Source organism: Malania oleifera, chromosome 8 (genome assembly GCF_029873635.1).
Source record: "Malania oleifera isolate guangnan ecotype guangnan chromosome 8, ASM2987363v1, whole genome shotgun sequence".
NCBI lineage: Eukaryota > Viridiplantae > Streptophyta > Magnoliopsida > Santalales > Ximeniaceae > Malania > Malania oleifera.
The window spans coordinates 51,157,950-51,184,108 of record NC_080424.1 but is presented as its reverse complement, the minus strand read 5'-3'; the positions used below and the strand labels follow the sequence as shown (position 1 = coordinate 51,184,108).

General features: G+C 37.6%; 1 protein-coding gene across 1 annotated transcript; it reads right to left on the bottom strand.

Annotated features, from left to right (window-relative positions):
* Positions 1-359: 359 nt before the first annotated feature.
* Positions 360-1,340, bottom strand: LOC131162672 (protein TRACHEARY ELEMENT DIFFERENTIATION-RELATED 7A-like). The gene has a single exon (XM_058119276.1). It carries the CDS (start codon positions 1,338-1,340, stop codon positions 360-362), a length of 981 nt encoding a protein of 326 aa, XP_057975259.1.
* Between the last annotated feature and the right edge of the window lie 24,819 nt (positions 1,341-26,159).

Genomic DNA, 26,159 nt, shown 5'->3' with positions numbered 1-26,159 from the left:
TTTGAAATACATGAACTTAAAATACACCAAGAAAAATACAAATTTGCATTGCCAAATACAACTTTAGCAATTTTGTTTGTCTTTCAAAATTTGAACAATGTTTCTTTTATTTATGTTTTTAATTTTCGCATTGGGCCTTCTGTCATCCGTCGGACCGGTTTTGCACAGTAAATAAAGAGCAGTTTTTATTGAATTTTATTTACAAAACAGTACACATATACTTATTCACCCAAATAATAATGATAGTAATAATAATATACTACGATAAGATCACAAGCCCCATTGTTTACGAAATAGAAATCAGCCATTTTGGTACCAACAGCGATATAATCGCTGAAGACGCACGCAGATCCCGGTTTTCATCCCGACTGCTGGTGGCGCGGGGAATACGACAATGGCTCAAAGTCCTCCGTTGGCGAAGACAAAGCATCGGCACCAGCCGTCTCCCGTTGCTGATCATATGAACCCGTCGAGACAGCCTCATGTTCGCCGACATAAGCAGCCGCCGGAACCATCACCGGCTGCTTCTTCTTCTTCTTAGCCAAGCAGAAGAGACCCACGGCGAGGAATGCGAAGAGGAAGACCCCACCAAGCGAGACGAAGACGGCTATGGAATGCGCGCTGTGATGTCCCGGTGGAGGCAGGGCATGGCCATGGGGAGATGGCCCTACTTCGGGCGAAGACGCTGTTGCGGGGTTCAGTCTAGGATAAGGCATTGGTGCGGGAGTAAACAACTTGTTATGCGTTGGCGGTGCGGTGGAAGATGGTTGTGGTGATGGGGCTGGGGCGTTATTTGGAGATGGAGGAGAAAAGGGTTGTGGTGGTGACAGTGGTGGTGGCAGTGACTCTGGTGGAGCATCCGTAGACGCAACAGGAGGCGGTGGCATAGGTGATGGGACTGACGCAGTAGTTGGAGGTGGAGGAGAAAAGGGTTGTGGTGGTGGTGGCGCGTCGTTCAAGGACGGTGGTGGTGATGACGGTGGTTGCAGCGACACTGGTGGAGCATTCTTACATGCAACTGGAGGCGGTGGCGGAGGTGGTGGCATTGCATAACCGTATGCAGGTGGAGGTGCAGTTGAATATTGTTTCGGTGATGGGGGTGGGATAGTAGTTGTCGGTGGAGTAGGAAAGGGTTGCAGTGGTGGTGGCGGTGGTGCCTTTTCCAGGGTTGGTGGCAGCGGTGACCGTTGTGGTGGCGATGATGGTGGCGGAGCATGGTTACATGCAACGGGAGGTGGTGGCGGAGGTAGTAGCATTTCATGATTGCAGACAGGTGGTGGCGGCGGCGGCGGCGGCTGTGGTGATGGCGGCGGGGGCGGAGGATCACTTGGGTAACGCATTTTGTGGAGAGGGTGAGAAACTGAGAAATACAAATTATGAATTATGTAATTGCGCTTCGGAACAAATAAAGATGGAGAAAATTGGTGGTGGGCAACGCTATATTTGTACTGAAAGTTCAGATAAGTTCTTCAATTAGCCTTTAACTCTATTACACTTCTACGGGTTGGATTATAAAATGCTTGCTCAGTTGCTAAGATTTTGCCGAGTTGTTTATACGTAGAAATTTGACATCTAAATCCATAAGTGCTCTGCTCACAAAAGTCAAATGGGAAAATTCCTGGGGGCGTGCATGGTAACTACCTGAGCACGCTACAACAACGAATCCATGACAAACAAATGAACAAGAACAGCTCCAATGTTGTTCATTAATATTCACGAAATCTAGTAATCAGTTAAGAATTATAGCACATGTGCACAGCGCATGTGATGGAAGGAAATAAACGAACGAAACGGAAGTGACGCGTAAACTCCTACAGAGCTTGCTTCCATGCCACAAATTACAGATTGTACCGCCAGAATGTGTTTGAAGAATGACGGTCCAACTTCGGCTGTCATTGCATGTGTTTTCAGACTGCAATGGGAGAGTGCATTCTAATATATTTATATCGCAAGTATTTTATGCGTCTATGAAATATTTTAGTACGTACTTAGAGATTGGGACTTTCACATTTAATATTTTCCGTTTACTTCTGCAAATGATAGGGGAGGGATGTATGGTGTGAGACAGCTGGTATGAGCTACCAATGAACCTAAAATACAAAAGAAAAATCTCTGCACGCATACTTTTTCATGGTATAAACATATATTTTGCATGCTAATCACTCATGCTTATCCTAGACAATTTGGCTAAGTGATTTGTCGAGATGATAACAATTGACCCCTAAAGTAAGAAATGTCGTTTCCAAAATAGAGGATGAAAAAAAATAATGTCTCATTATCCTCCCCAATTTCTTCATCCCTAAAACTATAGGAGACAACTGTGTCTAAAAATTCATTCTCTATTCCTACATTAAATAACAACAAATGGTCTCAAATTCTCGAGGCTCTTTGGAAAGAGTTGTCCCCGCTAGTTAATTTTTTTCAAGAAATAGACTATAACTCATCTCAAATACTTTTGAAGTTGTGGATGACAACGTCATCAAATACGAAGATATCCGAATATTTTGACAAGCTATAAGGACAAATCGTCCCTAATTCAATTTAATTATTTTCAATTTAAGGAAAACTAGGGACATGCAGAAGAGATTTTAGGACAATTTTTATCCGCTATTATTTCTTTTGAGATTAAAAATAATCCCAAATCATATGAAAGCTATACTTTTATGCTTGAAAGACAGTACCATATTTACTCAAAATGACATAAGAAAATTCAATATATCTTAGTTATGCAAAATTCTCAATTACGCCATCCAACATCCATATCCCAAAATACAAGTCCCACATATCCATGTTCCAAAATGTTAATAAAATTAACTATTTTTACAAAATAGTTGCACAAAATATATAGTAATCGCAAAAGAAGTGTTTGGCTAGTGTCATATCCTTTCCAATTTGTACCCACCAAGCAACTCCATCACTATCACCATCACCACCATCCTATAGAATTCCCTCCGAAAATTGAACATTTCCAAACAAACTGGCTTGTTAAAAATTAAAGCAACATATCACAGGACTACAGCAAAAATCTCAAAACTAACAAAAATATACTTTTGTACTAAGTGTGTCCTCGTTTTCAATCTCAAAAGCTTGCACATAGAGATCCACTCCAACCCAGGCATCTAATTGAATACAAATACAAGATATACATATTCGCTGGTCCTAAAGCACAAACTCCATATAGTCAAAAATCCCTGGATAGAGCGAACATGACATAGTGCACTCAAGAGACTTGAAGTTAGGTAATTAATCTCAGCAAATATTGAAGTCAAAATCCATGCCCTCACCAAATAGTAAGTCAAAATCCATGCCCTCAATTGGATGACCAAATTCCAAATATTGCATCAATAAAATGATTAGGGACTGAAATTAGGCAGTTAATCTCAATATTTTAAAAAGGTGCACTTAACAGTTAAAATTGGCACGTTAAAAAAAAAAAAAGTCTTCACCTAGCTTGGACCAAGGTCATTAACACTTAATTATTATTTTTATATAAATTATTGTAATATGAACCAACCATAACTGGCCTCACCCAGCTTGGACTAGGGTCAGTGGCCAGGTCACCGGTACCCCTGTAGCACAAAAAATGCAAACAAGCATGGAACAATTTCACTGTCGTAGAAGTTGAACCTAGGGCCTTGTACACAATTAAGGAGACGAATTACTATTCAAAAAAATAATATAAAAAGTATATAATACAATATTGTGATATGGATCGTATAATGAAAATGCATAGCGGAATAAACAACAACAAGTGAATGTAAATAACACACACAACTAGAACAAGATCAATACAAAAATTTATGTGGTTCAGTAAAGCCTACATGCACGGAAGCAGTGACACACAAATTTCACTAAAAAAATCAAAATGTACACAATATACTTCAATAATGATCACACCCTCTCTCAAAATATGCCCAGACGACATATATAGAGTTTCCTCGAAGGTTTTCCACCGTTTGCCCAATCACCCAACGTTCAAAAATTCAAAATTCAAAAAAACTTCTGCAGCCCATGCGCCTCTCGTCGACGAACATAGAGTCTCGTCGACAAGACCAAGAAGACCCTTCGTCGACAAATACAGGGCTCTCGTCAACGATGCCAGAAGTCTGAAAAATTCATTCTCTTAGTAATTTTTTTTCGATGAGCTTCAGAACCTTCATCGACAAACCTCTGTTGTTCCCTCTTCGACAAGTATAGGCCTTTCGTCGACGAGTCTTGCTGTGTTGCCCTTTCATGTTTTTCCTCCTTCCTTCTTTACTAATCCAAACAGAAGTACAAGAGCCACAAATAACAATCTCCACCTTTGTTTGCCCTATGGGTCATACCCTGTTTTGATTATGACAAATACTCAGATATTTAATGACTGCCGAGTTGATGTGCAGGTTTATCTTGGTAGTATCCTATGATGCCACTCGGAGACCCGAAGGAAAACGAAGATGAAGACCCTAAAGGCCCTAGATATAATTTATTTGTTGTAATTTATATTTGGGTCTGTAATAATTAAGTAAGAAAGGTCTGTAATAGTAAATAGGATTTGATTGTAATAATTGCATGCATCACCTGCATGACTTAATACGTAAGCTCAAAAGGAAAATGACCTTAGACATACCTTAGGGAATACCCTTTGGTCGACCTTCGATCTACCGACACCAGACTTTTTCGGTGTATTCAAAATTGGACCCCAAGTGACCTTAGAATACTCACATTTGCACTTGCATGTATTAGGCACTTGAATATGGTGAATGGTTGTTTAAACAGGACCAAAATGCACACATTGTGCCCTTTCGGTCGACCAGCCAACACAATTCATTTTGGCCTGGTCGACTGAACCAGACCTGAGTCAACTGTTGACCAAGGTCCTGGTCGACCGAACCTATGCAGTTCAAAACCCCCCGATCGACCGAAACCCTCTCTGGTCAACATATTGACCATCTGGTCGACTAACCCATTTTGTACTCCAACTACTTGGTCGACCGAGGGTCCTCGGGAGAAATTCCAGCGGTCTGGTCGACCGAACTAGCCAATTCAAAATGGTACGGTCCACCGAACCTCGAAAAATTAAAAAATCTCCCTCTCCCGGTCGACCGACCACTTAGTTCAATATTTCCCTAGTCGACCGAACCATATGAGACTTGATCGACCGAAACATTTCTGGTCGACCGGACCTCTCGGGTTGCCCTGATTTTTACCGCAGTTAAATATTTTGTAAACAGGATTAAAATGCTTTAAACATCATTAAACTTTCTTAATAATACCCAATAGGTCCCCAACGGTCATATTTTCTCTCATGCCTATATATATGAGATCATTTGAGAAAATTAGCATTTATTAACCACTTTGATTAGGGGAGAATTCTCTGAAAACCTAAAATCCTATACTACTCATTTTCTTACTCAAATCACTCACACTTGCCATCTATTATTGCCTACATCATTTGTAAGTTGATTGAGTGTTTTGCTTAAATAGGTTTGCTTTCCTTGTGCTACTTGTTTAAGACGATTTTCTTGAGAGCCAAACCTAAGGATTCTTAGGGGGCTTTTGCTAATAAGCCTATCCTAAGAAGACTTTGTTTGATCTTCTAAGCTTGCACCTTTATTATAAGATCTTGAGAAGATTGTATTTGTTTTTGGTTGCAAAAACTTTTCAAACACTTCCAAATATCTATTGCGCTTTTATCTTGTAAAATATTTGAAGAGATATTTGTTTGTGTGATAGTGATCTTTGTTGCAATACTCTTTCACTCATATATTATTTACTGAATACAAAGATTACACATCTTTTGCAAACCAAGCACATACATCATTTAATACTTACGTGCTTGAGATATCTTGCTGATTGAAATACTTGAGACTTGACATTTTGTGTGGACTTATTTGCTGAATATCTTGTGATACAAAGATTGCTTCTTTATCACTCTCACGTACGCATTACACAGATAGAAAATACCTTTGAGAGTTGAACCATTTAGACCACATTGAGCTTACTTATTATATCATCTCTGGTGTATGTTATTGCGCGTAACTGGGTACATATTTGCTTTACATGAAAGTACAATCACTGTACCATTTGATTATATACACATTTGTTGTATATCCAGGCACGAGCCTGAAGAAGGAGACTACCCTTGGAATAGTCCCGGATTGGCTTAGACCTGGTTAAGAAAGTTAGGTTCGTCATCCTGTTAAGGCATGTAGGTTGAGGTCAGCCCTGCTAATTGACCTGGTTAAGGTTGAGGTCAGACCTGCGTTAATTTGACCTGGTTGTAAACGGTGCCGCTCCACCCTTAAGTGAGCTATTAGTGGAATCCTCCGACTTGCGAGCTAAAGGCGGGGATGTAGGCACAGTTGACCGAACCCCGATAACATATCGTGTGTCTTGTTTATATTTCTATATTTTATATTTACTGCATATGTATGTTATGGTGTGAATGATGCGTTTGATTTAATTTCCACATCATTTTTATCTACGCATTTGGAATTGCTTAAAAGACCCTAGGTTTGTATAATACGGATTGTAGGATTAGTTGAACCTAGGAAAAAAGTTTAAAATTCCAATTCACACCCCCCCCTCTTGGGAATACACCTTTTCTAACAACCTTGGTGATTATATGTCCATTAGGAGAATCTCAAAAACATGAACTACTTCACTTTGAATTTAAAAACATTTGGTTGGGTATGTCTCTCTTCTAGCACTTGGAGAGATGAAGTAAGTCCAAGTACTGCTTGAACTTCTCTGAAGTAACTGATTTGGTCAGTATATCTACTGCATTATCAAATGTGTGAAATTTCTCCAACGCAAGTTCACCAGAAGCAATCAATTCCCGAACCATGTGGAACCTCACATCAATGTGTTTGGTTCTAGCATGGTATACCTGATTCTTCACCAAGTAAATGGCACTCTGACTATCATAATGCAGCACCGCACCATCTTGTTCTAACCCCAACTCTCTAACTAAACCTACTAGCCATAAGGCTTCCTTTGTAGCTTCGGCAACTACCATATATTCTGCCTTAGTTATGGACAATGCAACCAGAGATTGCACCATGGATCTCCAACATATCGGTCCTCCTACAAGGGTAAACACATATCCCATTGTAGACCTTCTATCATAAATATCTCTAATATAATTGGGACATGGTTTGTCGCCATTTCTGCGACCCGTGCTATCAGGTAATGTGTTTGTATTCTAATCACTAATTTTTCAGAATGATGTCCCTAATATGTCGGCATGACATCTTCCTTGCATACCATATGTGCAACAAATGCCGCGAACCGCAGCAAACTCCTTACGACGCATTGTGGTGGATCGAGGCTATTAGTAAATCATCGCCAAGTAATTACTATATATAAAATTATCTGACCATTACATAACATAATAGTAATGATGACTTATATGATAATGTAGCATGATCCCGAGACTGGCACAGAGGAGCTGCCTCCGGATCTGTATCAGAGAACACACCAATGACGATTGGGGGAGTGGTGCGAGGGTGCGCAGGATCGACATGTAAGTGAAGCGAAAGATTTAGTTTATTAATTTATTCAAAACATCAAAGTTGTAGTCTTACTTATTCCTTTTTATCATTTTCATGATTGAAATTAGGCACGGATGGTCGAGCTGAGGGATGCACCTATTTCAGAGGGGAGTCTGCACATGACAGATTTTGAGATCACTTCCCAGGTGCTTGGGCAACGAGGGGGGGGGGCCTGGGTAAAAGGTCTTGTAAGTGGATACATCACCCCAATAGCATCATCATCCATGGGTGCGGCGGCTCATGCAGAGATGGAATGACAGCGTCGAGAGGCCGAGTGTGATAAGCAGAAGATGGCTCGACAGATGGAGAGGATCGCTATGGAGAACGTGGAACTGAGATCGGACTTCTCCACCATTCGAGTGCAAGCCATGATGGATAGGCAGGCGCGATTAGAGGAAAGGATGAGACAAGATGATACGGGTGGCTCCTTTGATTAATTATAAGGTATTATGATCACAAATTGAGTTTCATGTTAAATCATGCTAGTCTAGAATGCCTCCTGCATAGCGGATGCAGTTGATGTGTATTGTATGCTGGTAGTTGATATACTTTCTCGTGTGCCTTCAACTTCTTATAAATGCTCTATTTGAACTTATCAACTCATTATATGCTATGCTCATTTGGCAGGCACTCAGGTGTGGGAATATATGAAGTTTGAAGATGCTTAAGTTTCCATTTGTTGGATGAGGAGAAGATAAGGCAGTGTAATCAATGGGGAAGGAGAGAATGAAGTGGAATTGGACTTGTGGGTTAATGGGTATTTCTGAAAATGTGACATGTTTGAACTCAGCATATATAAAAACGTCTTTTTTTGTCAACTCATGATATGCTATGGTCATTAATTTGGCAATCACTCAAGTGGGATAATTCATGAAGTTTGAGAAGCATCGGAAACATCTTTGAGACATGGTGGGATGACAACTGCAGGGGCAATTCCTGTCCCTGAGTTGCCAAAATTACAAGAAAATGTGTGCAACTTCATGTTCTTCTGTTGAATGGCTTGGACAAGCTTCTTTTTTTTTTTTTTGGGGGGGGGGGGGGTGGGGGGTTAAAATGACTGAGTATAGGATGCATGGCTTCTCTATAGTTTCTGGATTTTGTTCCGTGTGTTGGACAATTTGAATATTTAGAAGTAATAGTCGAGGTAGTAGTGGTGACTATAACTAAGATTTTACTGCTTATCACCACTACTACCTCGATTATTACTTCTAAAGATTCAAGTTTTCCAACACACGAAACAAAATCCAGCAACTATACAGAAGCCATGCATGCTGTGCTCAGTTAGTTTAACCCCCGACCCCCCCCCCCCCCAAAAAAAAGAAGAAGTTTGTCGAAACCATTCAACAGAAGAACATAAAGTTGCACACATTTTCTTGTAATTTTGGCAACTGAGGGATAGGAACTACCCCTGCAGTTGTCATCCCACCATGTCTCAAAGATGTTTCCGATGCTTCTTCAAACTTCATGAATTGTTCCACCTGAGTGACTGTCAAATTAATGACCATAGCATATCATGAGTTGAAAAAAAAGACATTTTTACATATGTTGAGTTCAAACATGTCACATTTTCAGAAATACCCATTAACCCACAAGTCCAATTCTACTTCATTCTCTCTTTCCCCATTGATTAAACTGCCTTATCTTCTCCTTGTCCAACAAATGGAAACTATTCCACTGTACTCTGCTATTTAATTATATTTTGAATTTAAGATATGGTTAGCATGTATTACTGTTGTGAATATGCTACATGGTTGCATGCTAATCTAGAATGCCTCTTGCATGGCGGATGCAGTTGATGTGTATTGCATGCTGGTAGTGGATATAGGTTCTCGTGTGCCTTGAACTTGTTATAATGCTCTATTTGAACCTATCAGGTGTAGGTTTTATGGAAAAACGTCTAATTTACAGACGGTATGTTGCCGAAATTGCATAAAAATTTGACCAAACAAAAAGAAAAGATAGGCTTAGTTATTTAATGTGAAAATATTTTTGAAAGGATGCGTGAATATTAGGAATCATAATAAATAAGGCAACGTAGACTTGGTTAATTTAGAACGGACATACATTAGATATTCCAATCCATAATGGTGGTTCACAAAAGCATTAGATAAACAGCCCCCTGTCCAATTCCTCCACATAACACCTGACCCCTTCCTTAAAGGCACTCTATCCAAGAACTCACAACTACCTTAATCACACGCCTTCTCAAAATCAGAAAATCTAATTTGAACACAATGCCCTTTTTCTCTGTACGACGAACATCCTACCACTTAAATGTCTACTAAAAATAACATACACAAGCAGCCTCTCTCCAATAAAAAAACACTTTGTGCAAAACAAATAGTATTACTAAGGAGGAGGTTAGACTTCATGTTCAGAGTCCAATACTCTAAACTTCAAGGTAATATGAACAATATAGGAATAATTGGGATTTGGATGAGATTTGGAAACAATATAGGAATAATTGGGAGTTGTGTCATAAAACTTGAATGTAATATGAACTTTGCAATTTTATAACGTATATTTATTTTTTACATTGGATTTATAATTTTGTAGGTTTTTCCTTAGATTTTGCCATCATTGAGAAGTGTTTGTTAATTAACTTTTAGTTCTACTTTTGATAACTTCTATTTTTGATAGTGGGCATATCATTTGCAGTGTGTATACAATGAATGGAGGGGCTTTATCTAGTTTACGCGGAGTTTCTTTTCACAATTGATTTGAAATGTGATAAGCCTGCCCATGTAGACAAAATGAATTTTAACCTTTCATCAGATAGGTTGTCACTTATAGTTAAGGTATGATTTAAATATTAATTTTATTTCTCTTGAATCTTGATGCCCTTCTTGCAGTCATTGCATCCATAAGGCAAGAGTCAAGAGAAATAAAACTAATATTTAAATCATACCTTAATTATAAGCGACAACCTATCAGATGAAAGACTAAAATTCATTTTGTCTACATGGGCAAGCTCATCGCATTTCAAATCAATTGTGAAAAGAAACTCCGGGTAAACTAGATAAAGAATCATTGATGCAACCACCACCATCCACAGCATCGTCGTTCTCTGTCATCCATAACCTCATTGCAGCTAGAGATGGGTATATATCTACCTTCAATTTAATACATGATTTAACTACTGGACTGCATGCTTGGATTGACATATCTTGTGAATTGCATGCTAGTAGTGGACATTAGGACTGCATGGTTGATTGGAACGCCACACATACCCTGGATGATGTAATGATGTGTATTGCTTGCTGGTAGATACTTTTAGGTTGTTGCATGTATGTCTCAATCTAAATGACATCTATATGATGCAAAAATATTGTGAATTGCATGCTTTTGTGACTTGCAGGTTTTGGAAATGTTCTATTTATAGACGGCATGTTGCCGAAATTTTTTTAAAAATTTTAGGGAAAGGAAATAAAAATTCATGAGACCAATTTTGGACTATATGATATAATTTTTCATTGATTTCTTGTTTGCTTGGTGGTTATGCCAATTCTGGTTAGAGTCAGTTATTTATGTTTCAAGGTTTTATGTACAACTAAAAATTAATTGTTAATTGCTAAAAAAGAAGATTAAAAGAAATATAGGGTCCATCAGAATGGATGGAACACTAGAGGAAGTGACATTGTTTCCCATGCAAGTCTGTATAAAATTATTTCCCATTTTTCTTGTTGGTTCCTTCCTCCCACTCATTTTAGAGTAGCTAATGGCAATAGGGTTTGATTTTGGGAGGACGTTTCGTCTGGTTACAGTCGTTCGAGTAGATCATACTTCATCTTCTTAAGATTTCCACTATTCACAATGCACGTATCATCTCTTTCTTTTCTTTGGAGAGGAGCTCTCTTTCTTATGATTTTCATTTTATAGTGAATCTCATACCAACTGTGTCTACTCTTTATGAAATATTGTTTATGGGGATAACCCACTAAATTCTGATATATGTGTTTTATGGGATGCATGAATACGTTACATTATTTAATGCTTATTATATGAAGCTCCTGTGCACTTACAAAATTAATTACTAGATTATTGTGAACTGTTTAACGTAAACACCTAGGTTTGGAATATCTCTATGGAAAATGTCATATTTACAGGAGAAATGCTGCCTAAATTTTTCAAAAAGTGTATACTAATTTTTTTAATTTTCTTAATTAATTTGTAGGGTTTGCAACTGTGACAACGTCAGGACGATGTCATGCACTATGGACGCAACTGAAAACTTTCTTTGTTATCTGAACAGATTAAATGTATTTGAATTTGAAATTATATAATGTATTTGTATTTAAATATGAATTTGTATAAAATATTTATAATTTAATTTGAATTAGAATTTTTAATAATTTATGAATTTTATTACAATTATGAATGTATAATAAAATGTAATTTAATTACATATTTTTACAAAAATTCATAATTGGAAACAAAATTAAGTATTAGTGACGGTTTCAAAATCGTTATTAATACCCCTGTCGCGACGTCCCAGGCGCGCATGTGCGGCGAAATTAAAATCAATTTTAATATTTTCAGGAAAAATGGGAATATCGGAGTCGCCACTAACCTTTTAGTGTGGTTAGAACACATGATTACTACCCCGTTAGGGGTAGAATCGGTCTACGTTACCAGAATTAGGCTCGGGAGTTCGGTTACGTGAGGGGAAGGTACAAGCACCCCCTACGCGTCCGTTCTTACGAATGGTACGTAATTAATTTAAAACTATCTCTAATTTAATCTAATAAGTATTTAAATTACTCCTTTTTATGAATTTATAAATATACATGAAAAATAAATGAATAAATAAATATATACATATATATTCCCTCAGAGCTTAGGGTACGTGAAGCCCGAAGGCTCATACCCCCGCATTAAAATTATAGGGATTAAAAATCAAGAAAATACTTAGGAAAGTATACTCTCAAATTTTGGAAATCTTATAGATTTTTTTATAGAAAAATACTAGCATAGGAGGTTTCAATACGTGATAATAGGATAATCAACAACTACTAAAATATCAAAAAAAAAAAAAAAAGGGTAATAAAATAATATATATATTGAAAGTACTAAAAACACCCTAATATGTAATACTAAATATCCTAAAGATACCATATGAAGTAGTACCCTATATGTTAAAATACTAAAAATACCCTAATAGGTGATACTAAACATAGTAATAATACCATATAATTCATAATTATGACAATAAACATATAATATGAACTTAAAAAAAATACCATATAAACTAATAATAATACTAAAATGCCATAATAATAAACTAAAATTATAAACTACATTATAAATACCACCATAAGCATAATGTAAACATAATGATAAAGATAAACCTAATAAACTACGCCTAAAGATAAACATAATAATATATAAACATAGTAATACCTATAAATATCACAATATATATTAGATGAACATAGGAACAATATAAACATGATAATGAACAACATACCAAAACATCACACGCTAATGAAAATACTACAATAAAAGACAACCATATTCATTATTTAATATACATTAATATAAACAATAAAAATTTAAACCTAAATTAATACTATGACAAAAACAAACCCTGCAAAAAAAAATAAAAATAAATAAATAAATAAAATAGAATAAAATAAATCAACGTCAAATATATATATATACTTATATGAAACCTGAATTAATATTATTGCAAAAGGTGGAAAAATCCTGCGAAAAATAGAATAATGTTAGAGATATACACATATATAAAGCTCCGCTTAAATGTACAAAAAGAAAATAATAATAATAATAATAATTACACTTTACATGTCAAACACTAATGAAAATACTACAATAAAAGACAACCATATTCATTATTTAACATACATTAATATAAATAATAAAAATTTAAACCTGAATTAATACTATGACAAAAACAAACCCTGCAAAAAAAATAAAATAAAAATAAAAAAAATCGATGTCAAATATATATATATATATATATATATACATATATGAAACCTGAATTAATATAGAATAATGTTGGATATACACATATATAAAGCTCCAATTAAATGTACAATAAAAAAAAAATAAAAAAATTAAACTTTATATGTCAAAACGCCACAAACAGGCATGTGTGTGACAGTGTGAGTGCATGTGCATGTTTTGTGTGTCTACATGAAGGAAGTACTTACAGTGGGGGCTAAGGTCATGACGGAGGAATGCCGGAACTAGTGGGGAGTTGCTGGCAGGAGCCAAGGAGAGGCCTGGTGGTCTGCTGGTGTTGCTGTGCGTGGGTGTGGAGGACCTCCGGCGTTTGCAGAAGAGTTGCAGCAGAGATTGGAGGAGGGAATCGGCTAATCTGTCGTGAAGGATGGCCACTCGGTGGTGACAACATTGGTAGCGGGCTCCTTCTGGCGTGTGGCGGTGGCAAACTCTGTCAGCGTGACGGCTCTGGTTCGCGGACCACCGGCGACGGTGGTAGCGTGGCAGCAGATGGCTCTCGGGTCTGCTGTGGAAGATGGACTGGTGCAGCGGCGGCCGGAAGGAGGTGGCCGGCGTTCGGCTAGGTTGCTGGCCTGTTGCTGTGAGGTCGGGGCTTCTGGCTGCCGGAGAGCCGCTGGGTGACCGTGAGGGTTGTGTGGGAAGGGCGAGGGTGATGGAGAGGGGAGCTGCCAGCTGTGGTTGTGCGTGAATGAGATCTAGGAAGTTGGTGGATTCTGCTTGGATGGAGGCTCAAGTGGAGAAGGAGAAGAGATGATGGAGGATGGAAAAAGATGATTTTTTTTTCAGTATTTTTGGCTCCTCCCTTGCTGCTATGCGCAGCCCTTCCCTTATAAAAGATTTTTTTTTTTTTTGAAAACCCTAACAAAATTTCTTTTCTTGATTTTATTTTTTTTTATTCTTTTATTCTTATGGTAATAATGAAAAATGAAATAATAATAATAATAATTATCATAATAATATAAGTATCCATAAGATAATAATAATAAAAATAATACTACTATTAATAGTAAATAATAATAAATAATTATGGTAAAAATAAAAATAATAAAGATATTATCAGTAAAATAATAATAATAATAATAATAATAATAATAATAATAATAATAATAATAATAATAACAATACTAATAAAAATAGAGTAATAATACAAAAAGTAATAATAATAATAATAATAATAATAATAATAATAATAATAATAATAATAAATCAAAAATAATAACAATAAAATAAATGGAAAACAAAAATAATTATAGTAAAGTAAAAATAAAATAAAGATAATAAAAGTACTAGTAATAATAATAAAAATAATAATAATAATGATAATAAAAATACTAGCAAAATAATAGTAAAGTACTAATAATAATAATAAAATAACAATAATAAAAATAAGGTAATAATAATAATAATATAATGAGAAGGGACTCCTTTGTTCTATTCGGCTAGGGCAAAAATAGGGTGTCTACAGCTGCCCCTCTTTGTAGGCTTAGTTGCTTCAATGTAACGGTAGGAACTCTCGACGTTTTTGTAGCAACAAGCCTGTAAAGATAAAAGACACCTATTTTAGCCAAGTCATTCAACTCTCTATGGCTTTTCAGGTTAATCAAGAGTTGTTTATTTCTACCAACCAGAGACGATTTTCACTAAATGTAAGAATCCAAGTTGAGGTACACAGGGATGGCTTGCTACGAATGTAAGAATCCGAGCCGTAGGGATACGATGATCCAGCCATGGGACACAATGATGGCTTGCTTCGAATGTAAGAATCCGAGCCGTAGGGACACAATGATCCAACCATGGGACACAATGATGGCTTGCTTCGAATGTAAGAATCCGAGCCGTAGGGACACGATGATCCAGCCATGGGACACAATGATGGCTTACTTCGAATGTAAGAATCCGAGCCGTAGGGACACAATGATCTACCCATGGGACACAATGATGGCTTGCTTCGAATGTAAGAATCCGAGCCGTAGGGACACGATGATCCAGCCATGGGACACAATGATGGCTTGCTTCGAATATAAGAATCCGAGATATAGGGAGACGATGATCCAGCCATGGGACACAATGATGGCTTGCTTCGAATGTAAGAATTCGAGCGTAGGGACACGATGATCCAGCCGTGGGACACAATGATGGCTTGCTTCGAATGTAAGAATCCGAGCCGTAAGGAGACGATGATCCAGCCGTGGGACACAATGATGGCTTGCTTCGAATGTAAGAATCCGAGCCGTAGGGACACGATGATCCAGCCGTGGGACACAATGATGGCTTGCTTCGAATGTAAGAATCCGAGCCGTAGGGACACGATGATCCAGCCTTGGGACACAATGATGGCTTGCTTCGAATGTAAGAATCCGAGCCGTAGGGACACGATGATCCAGCCATGGGACACAATGATGGCTTGCTTCGAATGTAAGAATCCGAGCCGTAGGGACACGATGATCCAGCCGTGGGACACAATGATGGCTTGCTTCGAATGTAAGAATCCGAGCAGTAGGGACACGATGATCCAGCCGTGGGACACAATGATGGCTTGCTTCGAATGTAAGAATCCGAGCCGTAGGGACACGATGATCTAGCCGTGGGACACAATGATGGCTTGCTTCGAATGTAAGAATCCGAGCCGTAGGGACACGATGATCCAGCCCTGGGACACAATGATGGCTTGCTTCGAATGTAAGAATCCGAGCCGTAGAGACACGATGATCCAGCCATGGGACACAATGATGGCTTGCTTCGAATGTAAGAATCCGAGCCGTAGGGACACGATGATCCAGCCATGGGACACAATGATGGCTTGCTTCGAATGTAAGAATCCGAGCCGTAAGGACACGATGATCCAGCCATGGGACACAATGATGGCTTGCTTCGAATGTAAGAATCCGAGCCGTAAGGATACGATGATCCAGCCATGGGACACAATGATGGCTTGCTTCGAATGTAAGAATCCGAGCCGTAGGGACACGATGATCCAGCCATGGGACACAATGATGGCTTGCTTCGAATGTAAGAATCCGAGCCGTAGGGACACGATGATCCAGCCATGGGACACAATGATGGCTTGCTTCGAATGTAAGAATCCGAGCCGTAGGGACACGATGATGAAGCCATGGGACACAATGATGGCTTGCTTCGAATGTAAGAATCCGAGCCGTAGGGAGACGATGATCCAGCCATGGGACACAATGATGGCTTGCTTCGAATGTAAGAATCCGAGCCGTAGGGACACGATGATCCAGCCATAGGACACAATGATGGCTTGCTTCGAATGTAAGAATCCGAGCTGTAGGGACACAATGATCCAGCCATGGGACACAATGATGGCTTGCTTCGAATGTAAGAATCCGAGCCGTAGGGATACAATGATCCAGCCGTGGGACACAATGATGGCTTGCTTCGAATGTAAGAATCCGAGCCGTAGGGACACGATGATCCAGCCATGGGACACAATGATGGGTTGCTTTGAATGTAAGAATCCAAGCCGTAGGGATACGATGATCCAGCCACCTCAACCAGTAACAAGGTGTGAAAGCAAAGTCGGGAAAGTTGTTACTCTATTTGGAAAATGCACTTGGGGTAAAATCCGAATGTCAATGAGTGAATCCCATAACTTTGGGATCTGTTGCTCCCGTTCAAAATAAACCAACGTGTGTCTGGGGTCAACTTACCCTAGTTTTCCAAGTAAACCAATGTGTGCTTGGGGTCAGTTACCCCAACACAACTGAAATCTCTCCATCAAGGATGTCAAATAATCGTTCAAAAGCTTAAGACAAGTGTGAAAAGTGCTCTATTGCTGCTTGTGATGTTAGAATGCAATGATATGCTGCTATATGTATGCATGTTGCTAACTTATAATGCAATGATATGTTGCTATTGATATGCATGTTACTAACTTGTGATTATATGTATGCATTTTTTTATTTTTTTTTTATTTTTTTGTGTAATGTACGAAACACACAATGGTGATGCATGAGATGTATGGTAAGGCGTGAAATGCATGATAATGCATGAGATGCATGGTAATATATGTGATGCAGGGCGATGCATAAGATGTATGGTAATACATGAAATGTAGGTAATGCATATAATGAATGACAATGCATGAAATGCAGGCAATGCATGAAATGCATGACAATGCATGAGATGAATGGTAGTGCATGGAATGCATGGCAATATATGAAATCTAGGTAATGCATGAAATGTACGACAATGCATGAAATTTGGGGTAATGCATGACAATGCATGAATCTTTTCTCCTAATGCACTTGTGATCAATGACCTCATCTTTAGTCTCCACGTGAAACTCGCCATATTTGAATGGATCTGTAACTGATCTTGGCTTAATCTTCTTTATTTCTCCAGTCATGAAAGTGATTGACTCAGCTCAAATGAAAATCACAAAATCTGCCCCAGTTAAATGGACCTACAGCTGATCTTGACTTTGATTTCATATTCCAATCTGATAAGAAGGTGCTTGAATGGGACCTACTGAGACTCAACTCGAAATTTGCCCCAGTTAAATTCATCTTCCACCGATTTTGACTCTATTGTTGGATTCTCTTTGAAACTTGACATAACATTTGCCCCAATTAGGCTGCTCTTTCTCCACAGGTATCTTGTTGTAGAAACTACTAGAGATTTTGAAACCTTTTGACTATCTATCCTCTTTTAACATTCTGAAGAGTAGGAAGGTTTCCTTTTTTCTTTTTTTTCTTTTTTAAAGGAACGATGAATGATTATGCAACTATGACATCAACTTGCTAAATCAGAAGACTATCCGCACAAAATAAATGTTTTACCATGTTTCAATGCTATCATAGAAAAATTCATACCAGTATTCAAAAGTCATGTAACGTTGATTTCCCAGCCTAGACGACTGTCATTCTCTTCAACTGCCCCAATTCCATCAACCCATATTTTGATCTCAAGATGGTCTTTAAGACTTGGGACGAAACGTAGGCTTAAGGATGTAGGCTTTCAGAATAAAAGGGAAACTAAGGATCAAATATACCACCCCAAATAATGTTTTATGCCCCCAGTTCGAGTTAAGGCATTTTGCAAGATGTTGACCGAACTTGTTATTTAAACAAGCTGCCTACGTACCTTTTCAGGATCAGGTCATTACGTAGTTCAGACTCAACATTGAGTCTGAGAAATCATTTAAGACAATAATGTATACCAATCTGGTCAGGACTTTCATTTGGACCGTAATGTAGGCTAAGGATATGGGTTAAAGAAGAAAGGAGTTACATAAGGCTCAAAATCAACAATTTCATCAAGGGTAATTTGGTCAAAGATCACATATGTAGTAAGTCCCTTATTCTCTTTCTTCTTCCTCCCGCTTTTCTTTTTTTTCTTTCCCTTTTAATCTTCTTTTCCTTCTTTTACTGCAACTTTTACTTTTTCTTTTATAAAGGAATCTTGACTTCATTTTCATTTGAACTTCAATTGGGACCAATCATTTAAAAATTACCCCAGTATGGGGTGTGATCCTTTGACAGGTTAATCAAGAAATGAATCTTTCAGGCTCAAAAATGGTTTGCAAGGGATTTTCTTCTTTGATTTTCTTTTGGGTAGCAGAACAATGGCTTGCCATCCTTTTGGTAATGACTATTGTCTCAAATGATTTTCCAAACGCTAAGGGACCCAAACCCAGGTTGGATTTTTGGTGATCTGACTTTTAAGAAAAAGTTGGTTTAATATTCAGGCTCAATTTGGTTAACAAATGGTAAATCATTGTTTGGGCTCTTTTTAGGGATAACTGGTCGGCCAAAGAGGGCCATCCATCATTTGATCAAAACATGAGTGATTAATTGATAGGAAATTATCAGAACAGCGCAGCCACTTCTTTGAATTCCTTGAATAGTAAAAAACTTCTTCATAACCTCTGAATTCAATAATTATTTCATCCTTTAACATCTCTTTCTTGCTCATGAACACTGGCAATATTACTTTCCCTATTCCGGCATGAAACATAAGCAAACAGAATTTGGCAATTGGACTCATGATGCAAGTGAGATAACGAATTGCATATTTATTGAATATAGAAACTATTCCGAGACACAAGTGTCCACGGATTACAAAAAGAAAATGACAATGGAAAACAAAAGAACATCAATTGAAAAGGATTAGATAGTCAAAAGTTCAGTACTCCATCACTTTAGCCTCGGCGGATAATGACTGAAACCATTAATTTTGTGAAGCTCCCTGATATGTCAACTACTTCCTTCCTCGTGTTTGGGCAAAGGATTCCCCTGGACTCCTGGTTGCTTGTCATCAAAAGCTAACCATCCAGCATCTCTTAATGATTGCACTTTATGCTTGAAGGCCCAACATTAGTCAATAGTATGGCCGGGAGAGTTAGCATGGTACTCACAACGAACCCCAGGATCATACCACTGTGGAGGAGGGTTCGCAACGGGCGTCCCAGGGATTGCAGATACCATCCCCTTTTCCCGCAGTTGAGGAAATAATTCGGCATATGTCATGGGAATGGGGTCTACCCTTCGGAAGTTTTTAGTCACAAACCTGTCTTGCGTTTGCTGATTTGGTGGACCAGAGTGAACAATCTGGGGCCTTGTGCCTGTATGCGCCGTTTGATTTACCATGGGTTCAAAACCAAAGTTTCTCTTGGCCCATTGGTTCCCACCTCTGGTGTACTGATTCTTCCAATTAAATTGCCCCTGTATCATTTGTGCCTCTTCTTCCTTCTTCCTATTAGTCCACCTTTTGCCTAAACCATTTTCCGAGCCACTATCCTTGACTAGGCCCACCTTGATATCGCCTTCAATTCTTCCTCCCGCAGCCACAATATCCATAAAATCATGGGGAGTTGCTCCCCAAAGGTGCGTACGGTAGGGGTCTTTTAATGTGCTCACGAACAAGGAGATGGCCTCTCGGTCACTCACCGGGGGGTCCACTTGGATCGACATATCCCTCCACCTATAAGCATATTCTCTGAATGTTTTGATGGACTTCTTCTCCATCTCTTGTAGAGTCATTCGATCAGGTGCCATTTCCGTCACATGGCGGTAGTGAGTAACAAAGGCATTGGCCAAGTCCTTCCAAGTGCGGACCCGAGCCTTATCTTGCTGAATATACCAACGGATGGCGGACCCGGTCAAACTGCTTTGAAAGCAATGCATCATTAGTTTTTCATCGTCTGAGTATGCGGCCATTGCTTGGCAGTACATCACTAAATGTGTTCGAGGGCACCGGGTCCCGTCAAACTTTTCAAAGTCCGGCATTTTGAACTTTGGCGGCAGGGTGACTTTAGGCACCAAGCAAAGGTCATTTGGATTAACTGAATCGAAAGTATTAGAACCTTCCATTGCTTTTAAGCGCTCTTCTAATACGTCACAACGACGCTCAGCCTCAGATTTGCTGATCCCCATATCAGAAGGTACTAATGGAGGAGTTCCTACTACTGGGAACCCTTGTGCTGGCATAGTAGGGATGAAAGGAGGCATATTTGCGGTGGACCCCTCATGACACCAGGTGGCGGAATTGATGTTTGTCCATGATCTGGGGTGAATCCTGGGGGATGAGCGGGGTCCACATCTACTTCGGGATCAACATGCACTGCCTTTCCCTTGTTCATCAGTAACTCTAGAACCTTACTTATCTTGTCATTTATCTCTTCTTGTCCTTGTTCTAGACCCAAGACTCTATTTTCCAATTGTTCACTCATTTCTCTCGCTCTTCGCCTGGTATTGTACTGATGCGTGGTGGTCTCAATTATTGCTTTATATTACTCAAACCACCTCTTTGATTAGGAACTGAAAACCAAAAAATTTCCTTTTTTAGAACCATGAATGCACAATTATGTACTGCATGAGTGAAAGTGTTTTGATGCATGATTAGGGTATGCAATAGGTGTTTATGCATGAATGCAACTAGTGCACTTACATATACAAACAAAGATATAAACGTGCATGCAGCCTATCGTGCATGACTATGTATGAAATGAAATGCATGAATATGATGTCCTAAATTACTACTTAGCTAGAATTCTAGAAAAATCCCACTAATGAAACGGGTCAAGATTAACATGACCATTGATGGGTCACGATTTCAATTCAATTTCTCCTTTACCCATTCGTTTCCTTGATGATGGTCCATGTACCTCAGATTCTATAAAGGGTCAAATTATGTTCTGAGGTTGGGGTTGACCCAAGCTAGTCAACCCATTGGATTCATTCAATGTGGACTTGGGGACTTTAGTGTGCACTTGGGCCTCAAGTATTTTAAAATATGGGCTTCGAGCTATTTCATGATGGGTTAAGGCCCTAGTTGAAAAGGAATTGGGCTTGGATTACTTGAAAAAATGTTGGCCCAAATTTTTAGGCAATGGGGTTGAAGTCCTCTTTTGAAATCTGGGTTTGCCCCTTTTTGAAACTTAGGCATGGGCCGAGTTTTTGCTTAGGAAAAGGTCAGGCCCAAGATTTGTTTTTAAAGAATTGGGCCCGAGTTATTTGAAAAGGGTTGGGCCAACCCATATTTTTAAAATGTTTGGGCTAAGTGCTTCCTTTTTTTTTTTTTGAAAGGATGGGCCATGGTCTCATTATTAGGCTTTTTTAGAATACTGGCTAAGTAGTATGTAAGTCTAAAATGGATGCAGCATGCATGGTATAATACAAGGTATCTCACAGCATATATACAATAGACGGTATGGGGATAAGGATGTCTCAACCTAGGGTAGGTATGTATATACAGGGTTTGTCATGGCACTATCCTAGTTAAGCAAAACTATATACAAGTATGTGTGGGTAAGCTCTAATCCCTATATACAAAGGTTTCCAGCCTAAACCCTATCCTCACCCAATGGGCTTGGACAAAGTTCAAACTGAGCGGAGTGGTTCGCACGCCCCCAAGGACCTTGTCCCATGAGGGCTAATGGTACTGTGCTCCTTTCTAATCCTAAAGAGTGAAGCCACGGGTAGAGGGCTAGTGAGAGTGTGTGAATTCAAATTTTAACCTAATCCCGCTATCCCCACATTTATTCACATGCTATTAAGAATATGGACACAAGATATCTACAATTAATATATATATTCAAAAGATAAGGAAACACAATATATGCAATTAATATGTTTATTCAAAAAAAAAAAATTGGAAACAAAAAATAAGGAAACGAAATATTTACGATTAGTATACAAAATATCTATAATTAATATGCTTATTCACAATATCTAAAATTAATATGCTTTATTCAAAATATTTGGAAACAAAATACCTACAATTAATATTCACAAAATTAGGAAACAAAATATTTTTAACTAATTTTGGTTATTTACAAATTATGGAAGTAAAATATTTACAATTAATCAAAGTTTATTTACAAATTACAATATTCACAAAATAAGGAGTAATTAAAAGTTTTATTAAATTTGAACTTGGGATAATTTCTAATTAATTAATGGCTCGACTCTCTAGTGGACTCTCCAGTGGAGTCGCCAAGCTGTCGCGACGTCCCGGGCGCGCGTGTGCGGCGAAATTAAAATCAATTTTAATATTTTCAGGAAAAATGGGAATATCGGAGTCGCCACTAACCTTTTAGTGTGGTTAGAACACATGATTACTACCCCGTTAGGGGTAGAATCGGTCTACGTTACCAGAATTAGGCTCGGGAGTTCGGTTACGCGAGGGGAAGGTACAAGCACCCCCTACGCGCCCGTTCTTACGAACGGTACCTAATTAATTTAAAATTATTCCTAATTTAATCTAATAAGTCTTTAAATTACTCCTTTTTATGAATTTATAAATATACATGAAAAATAAATGTATAAATAAATATATACATATATATTTCCTCAGAGCTTAGGGTACGTGAAGCCCGAAGGCTCATACCCCCGCATTAAAATCATAGGGATTAAAAATCAAGAAAATACTTAGGAAAGTATACTCCCAAATTTTGGAAATCTTAGAGATTTTTTTATAGAAAAATACTAGCATGGGAGGTTTCAATACGTGATAATAGGATAATCAACAACTACTAAAATATCAAAAAAAAAAAAAGGGTAATAAAATAATATATATATATATTGAAAGTACTAAAAACACCCTAATATGTAATACTAAATATCCTAAAGATACCATATGAAGTAGTACCCTATATGTTAAAATACTAAAAATACCCTAATAGGTGATACTAAACATAGTAATAATACCATATAATTCATAATTATGACAATAAACATATAATATGAACTTAAAAAAAATACCATATAAACTAATAATAATACTAAAATGCCATAATAATAAACTAAAATTATAAACTACATTATAAATACCACCATAAGCATAATGTAAACATAATGATAAAGATAAACCTAATAAACTACGCCTAAAGATAAACATAATAATATATAAACATAGTAATACCTATAAATACCACAATATATATTAGATGAACATAGGAACAATATAAACATGATAATGAACAACATACCAAAACATCACACGCTAATGAAAATACTACAATAAAAGACAACCATATTCATTATTTAATATACATTAATATAAACAATAAAAATTTAAACCTGAATTAATACTATGACAAAAACAAACCCTGCAAAAAAAATAAAATAAAAATAAAAAAAATCGATGTCAAAAATATATATATATATATATATACGTATATGAAACCTGAATTAATATAGAATAATGTTGGATATACACATATATAAAGCTCCAATTAAATGTACAATAAAAAAAAATAAAAAAATTAAACTTTATATGTCAAAACGCCACAAACAGGCATGTGTGTGACAGTGTGAGTGCGTGTGTGTGTTTTGTGTGTCTACATGAAGGAAGTACTTACAGTGGGGGCTAAGGTCGTGACGGAGGAATGCCGGAACTGGTGGGGAGTTGCTGGCAGGAGCCGAGGAGAGGCCTGGTGGTCTGCTGGTGTTGCTGTGCGTGGGTGTGGAGGACCTCCGGCGTTTGTAGAAGAGTTGCAGCAGAGATTGGAGGAGGGAATCGGCTAATCTATCGTGAAGGATGGCCGCTCGGTGGTGACGGCATCGGTAGCGGGCTCCTTCTGGCGTGTGGCGGTGGCAAACTCTGTCAGCGTGACGGCTCTGGTTCACGGACCACCGGCGACGGCGGTAGCGTGGCAGCAGATGGCTCTCGGGTCTGCTGTGGAAGATGGACTAGTGCAGCGGCTGCCGGAAGGAGGTGGCCGGCATTCGGCTGGGTTGCTGGCCTGTTGCTGTGAGGTCGGGGCTTCTGGCTGCCGGAGAGCCGCTGGGTGACCGTGAGGGTTGTGTGGGAAAGGCGAGGGTGATGGAGAGGGGAGCTGCCGGCTGTGGTTGTGCGTGAATGAGATCTGGGAAGTTGGTGGATTCTGCTTGGATGGAGGCTCAAGCGGAGAAGGAGAAGAGAGGATGGAGGCTGGAAAAAGATGATTTTTTTTCGGTATTTTTGGCTCCCCCCTTGCTGCTATGCGCAGCCCTTCCCTTATAAAAGAATTTTTTTTTTTGAAAACCCTAACAAAATTTCCTTTCTTGATTTTATTTTTTTTTATTCTTTTATTCTTATGGTAATAATGAAAAAGGAAATAATAATAATAATAATTATCATAATAATATAAGTATCCATAAGATAATAATAATAAAAATAATACTACTATTAATAGTAAATAATAATAAATAATTATGGTAAAAATAAAAATAATAAAGATATTATCAGTATAATAATAATAATAATAATAATAATAATAATAATAATAATAATAATAATAATAATAACAATACTAATAAAAATAGAGTAATAATACAAAAAGTAATAATAATAATAATAATAATAAGAATAATAATAATAATAATAATAATAATATATCAAAAATAATAACAATAAAATAAATGGAAAACAAAAATAATTATAGTAAAGTAAAAATAAAATAAAGATAATAAAAGTACTAGTAATAATAATAAAAATAATAATAATAATGATAATAAAAATACGAGCAAAATAATAGTAAAGTACTAATAATAATAATAAAATAACAATAATAAAAATAAGGTAATAATAATAATAATATAATGAGAAGGGACTCCTTTGTTCTATTCGGTTAGGGCAAAAATAGGGTGTCTACAACCCCTTTTAAAAAGTTTTAATGAAGGAATTCAAACCATCACTAATACTAGAGAAATACTAACGACTAAACAATCGTCACTAATAATAGAGTAATAGTGACGGTTTTAAAACCGTCACTAATAATAGAGCATTAGTGACAGTTTCATTACCGTCACTACTAATGGAGCAATAGTGATGATTTTTGAACCGTCACTAATACTATGGTTTTAGTGACGATTCTTGATAGATCCGGTGTAGAAACTATAGTGACGGGCTTAGGTTTTTAGTGACGGTTTTAATCCGTCACTAATAATTTACTATTAGTGACGGTTTGGACTATTTGTCACTAATAATTATTAATAATAGCTGGTATAGTGACTACTATAAATTCGTCACTAATAATCGTAAAATCGTCACTAATAGTATTAGTGACGATTTTGTGAGTATTAGTGACGATTTAAATCCGTTACTAATAATCCTTTTTTTTTGTAGTGCATGATGTTATATCCCTATGTACCCTGTAAGTATCTGAGTATCCATTTTACAGCTTCCCAA

What these genes read in the sequence shown, in the direction of transcription:
- LOC131162672 (XM_058119276.1), bottom strand. Translation starts at nt 1,340, where the DNA reads ATGCGTTACCCAAGTGATCCTCCGCCCCCGCCGCCATCACCACAGCCG.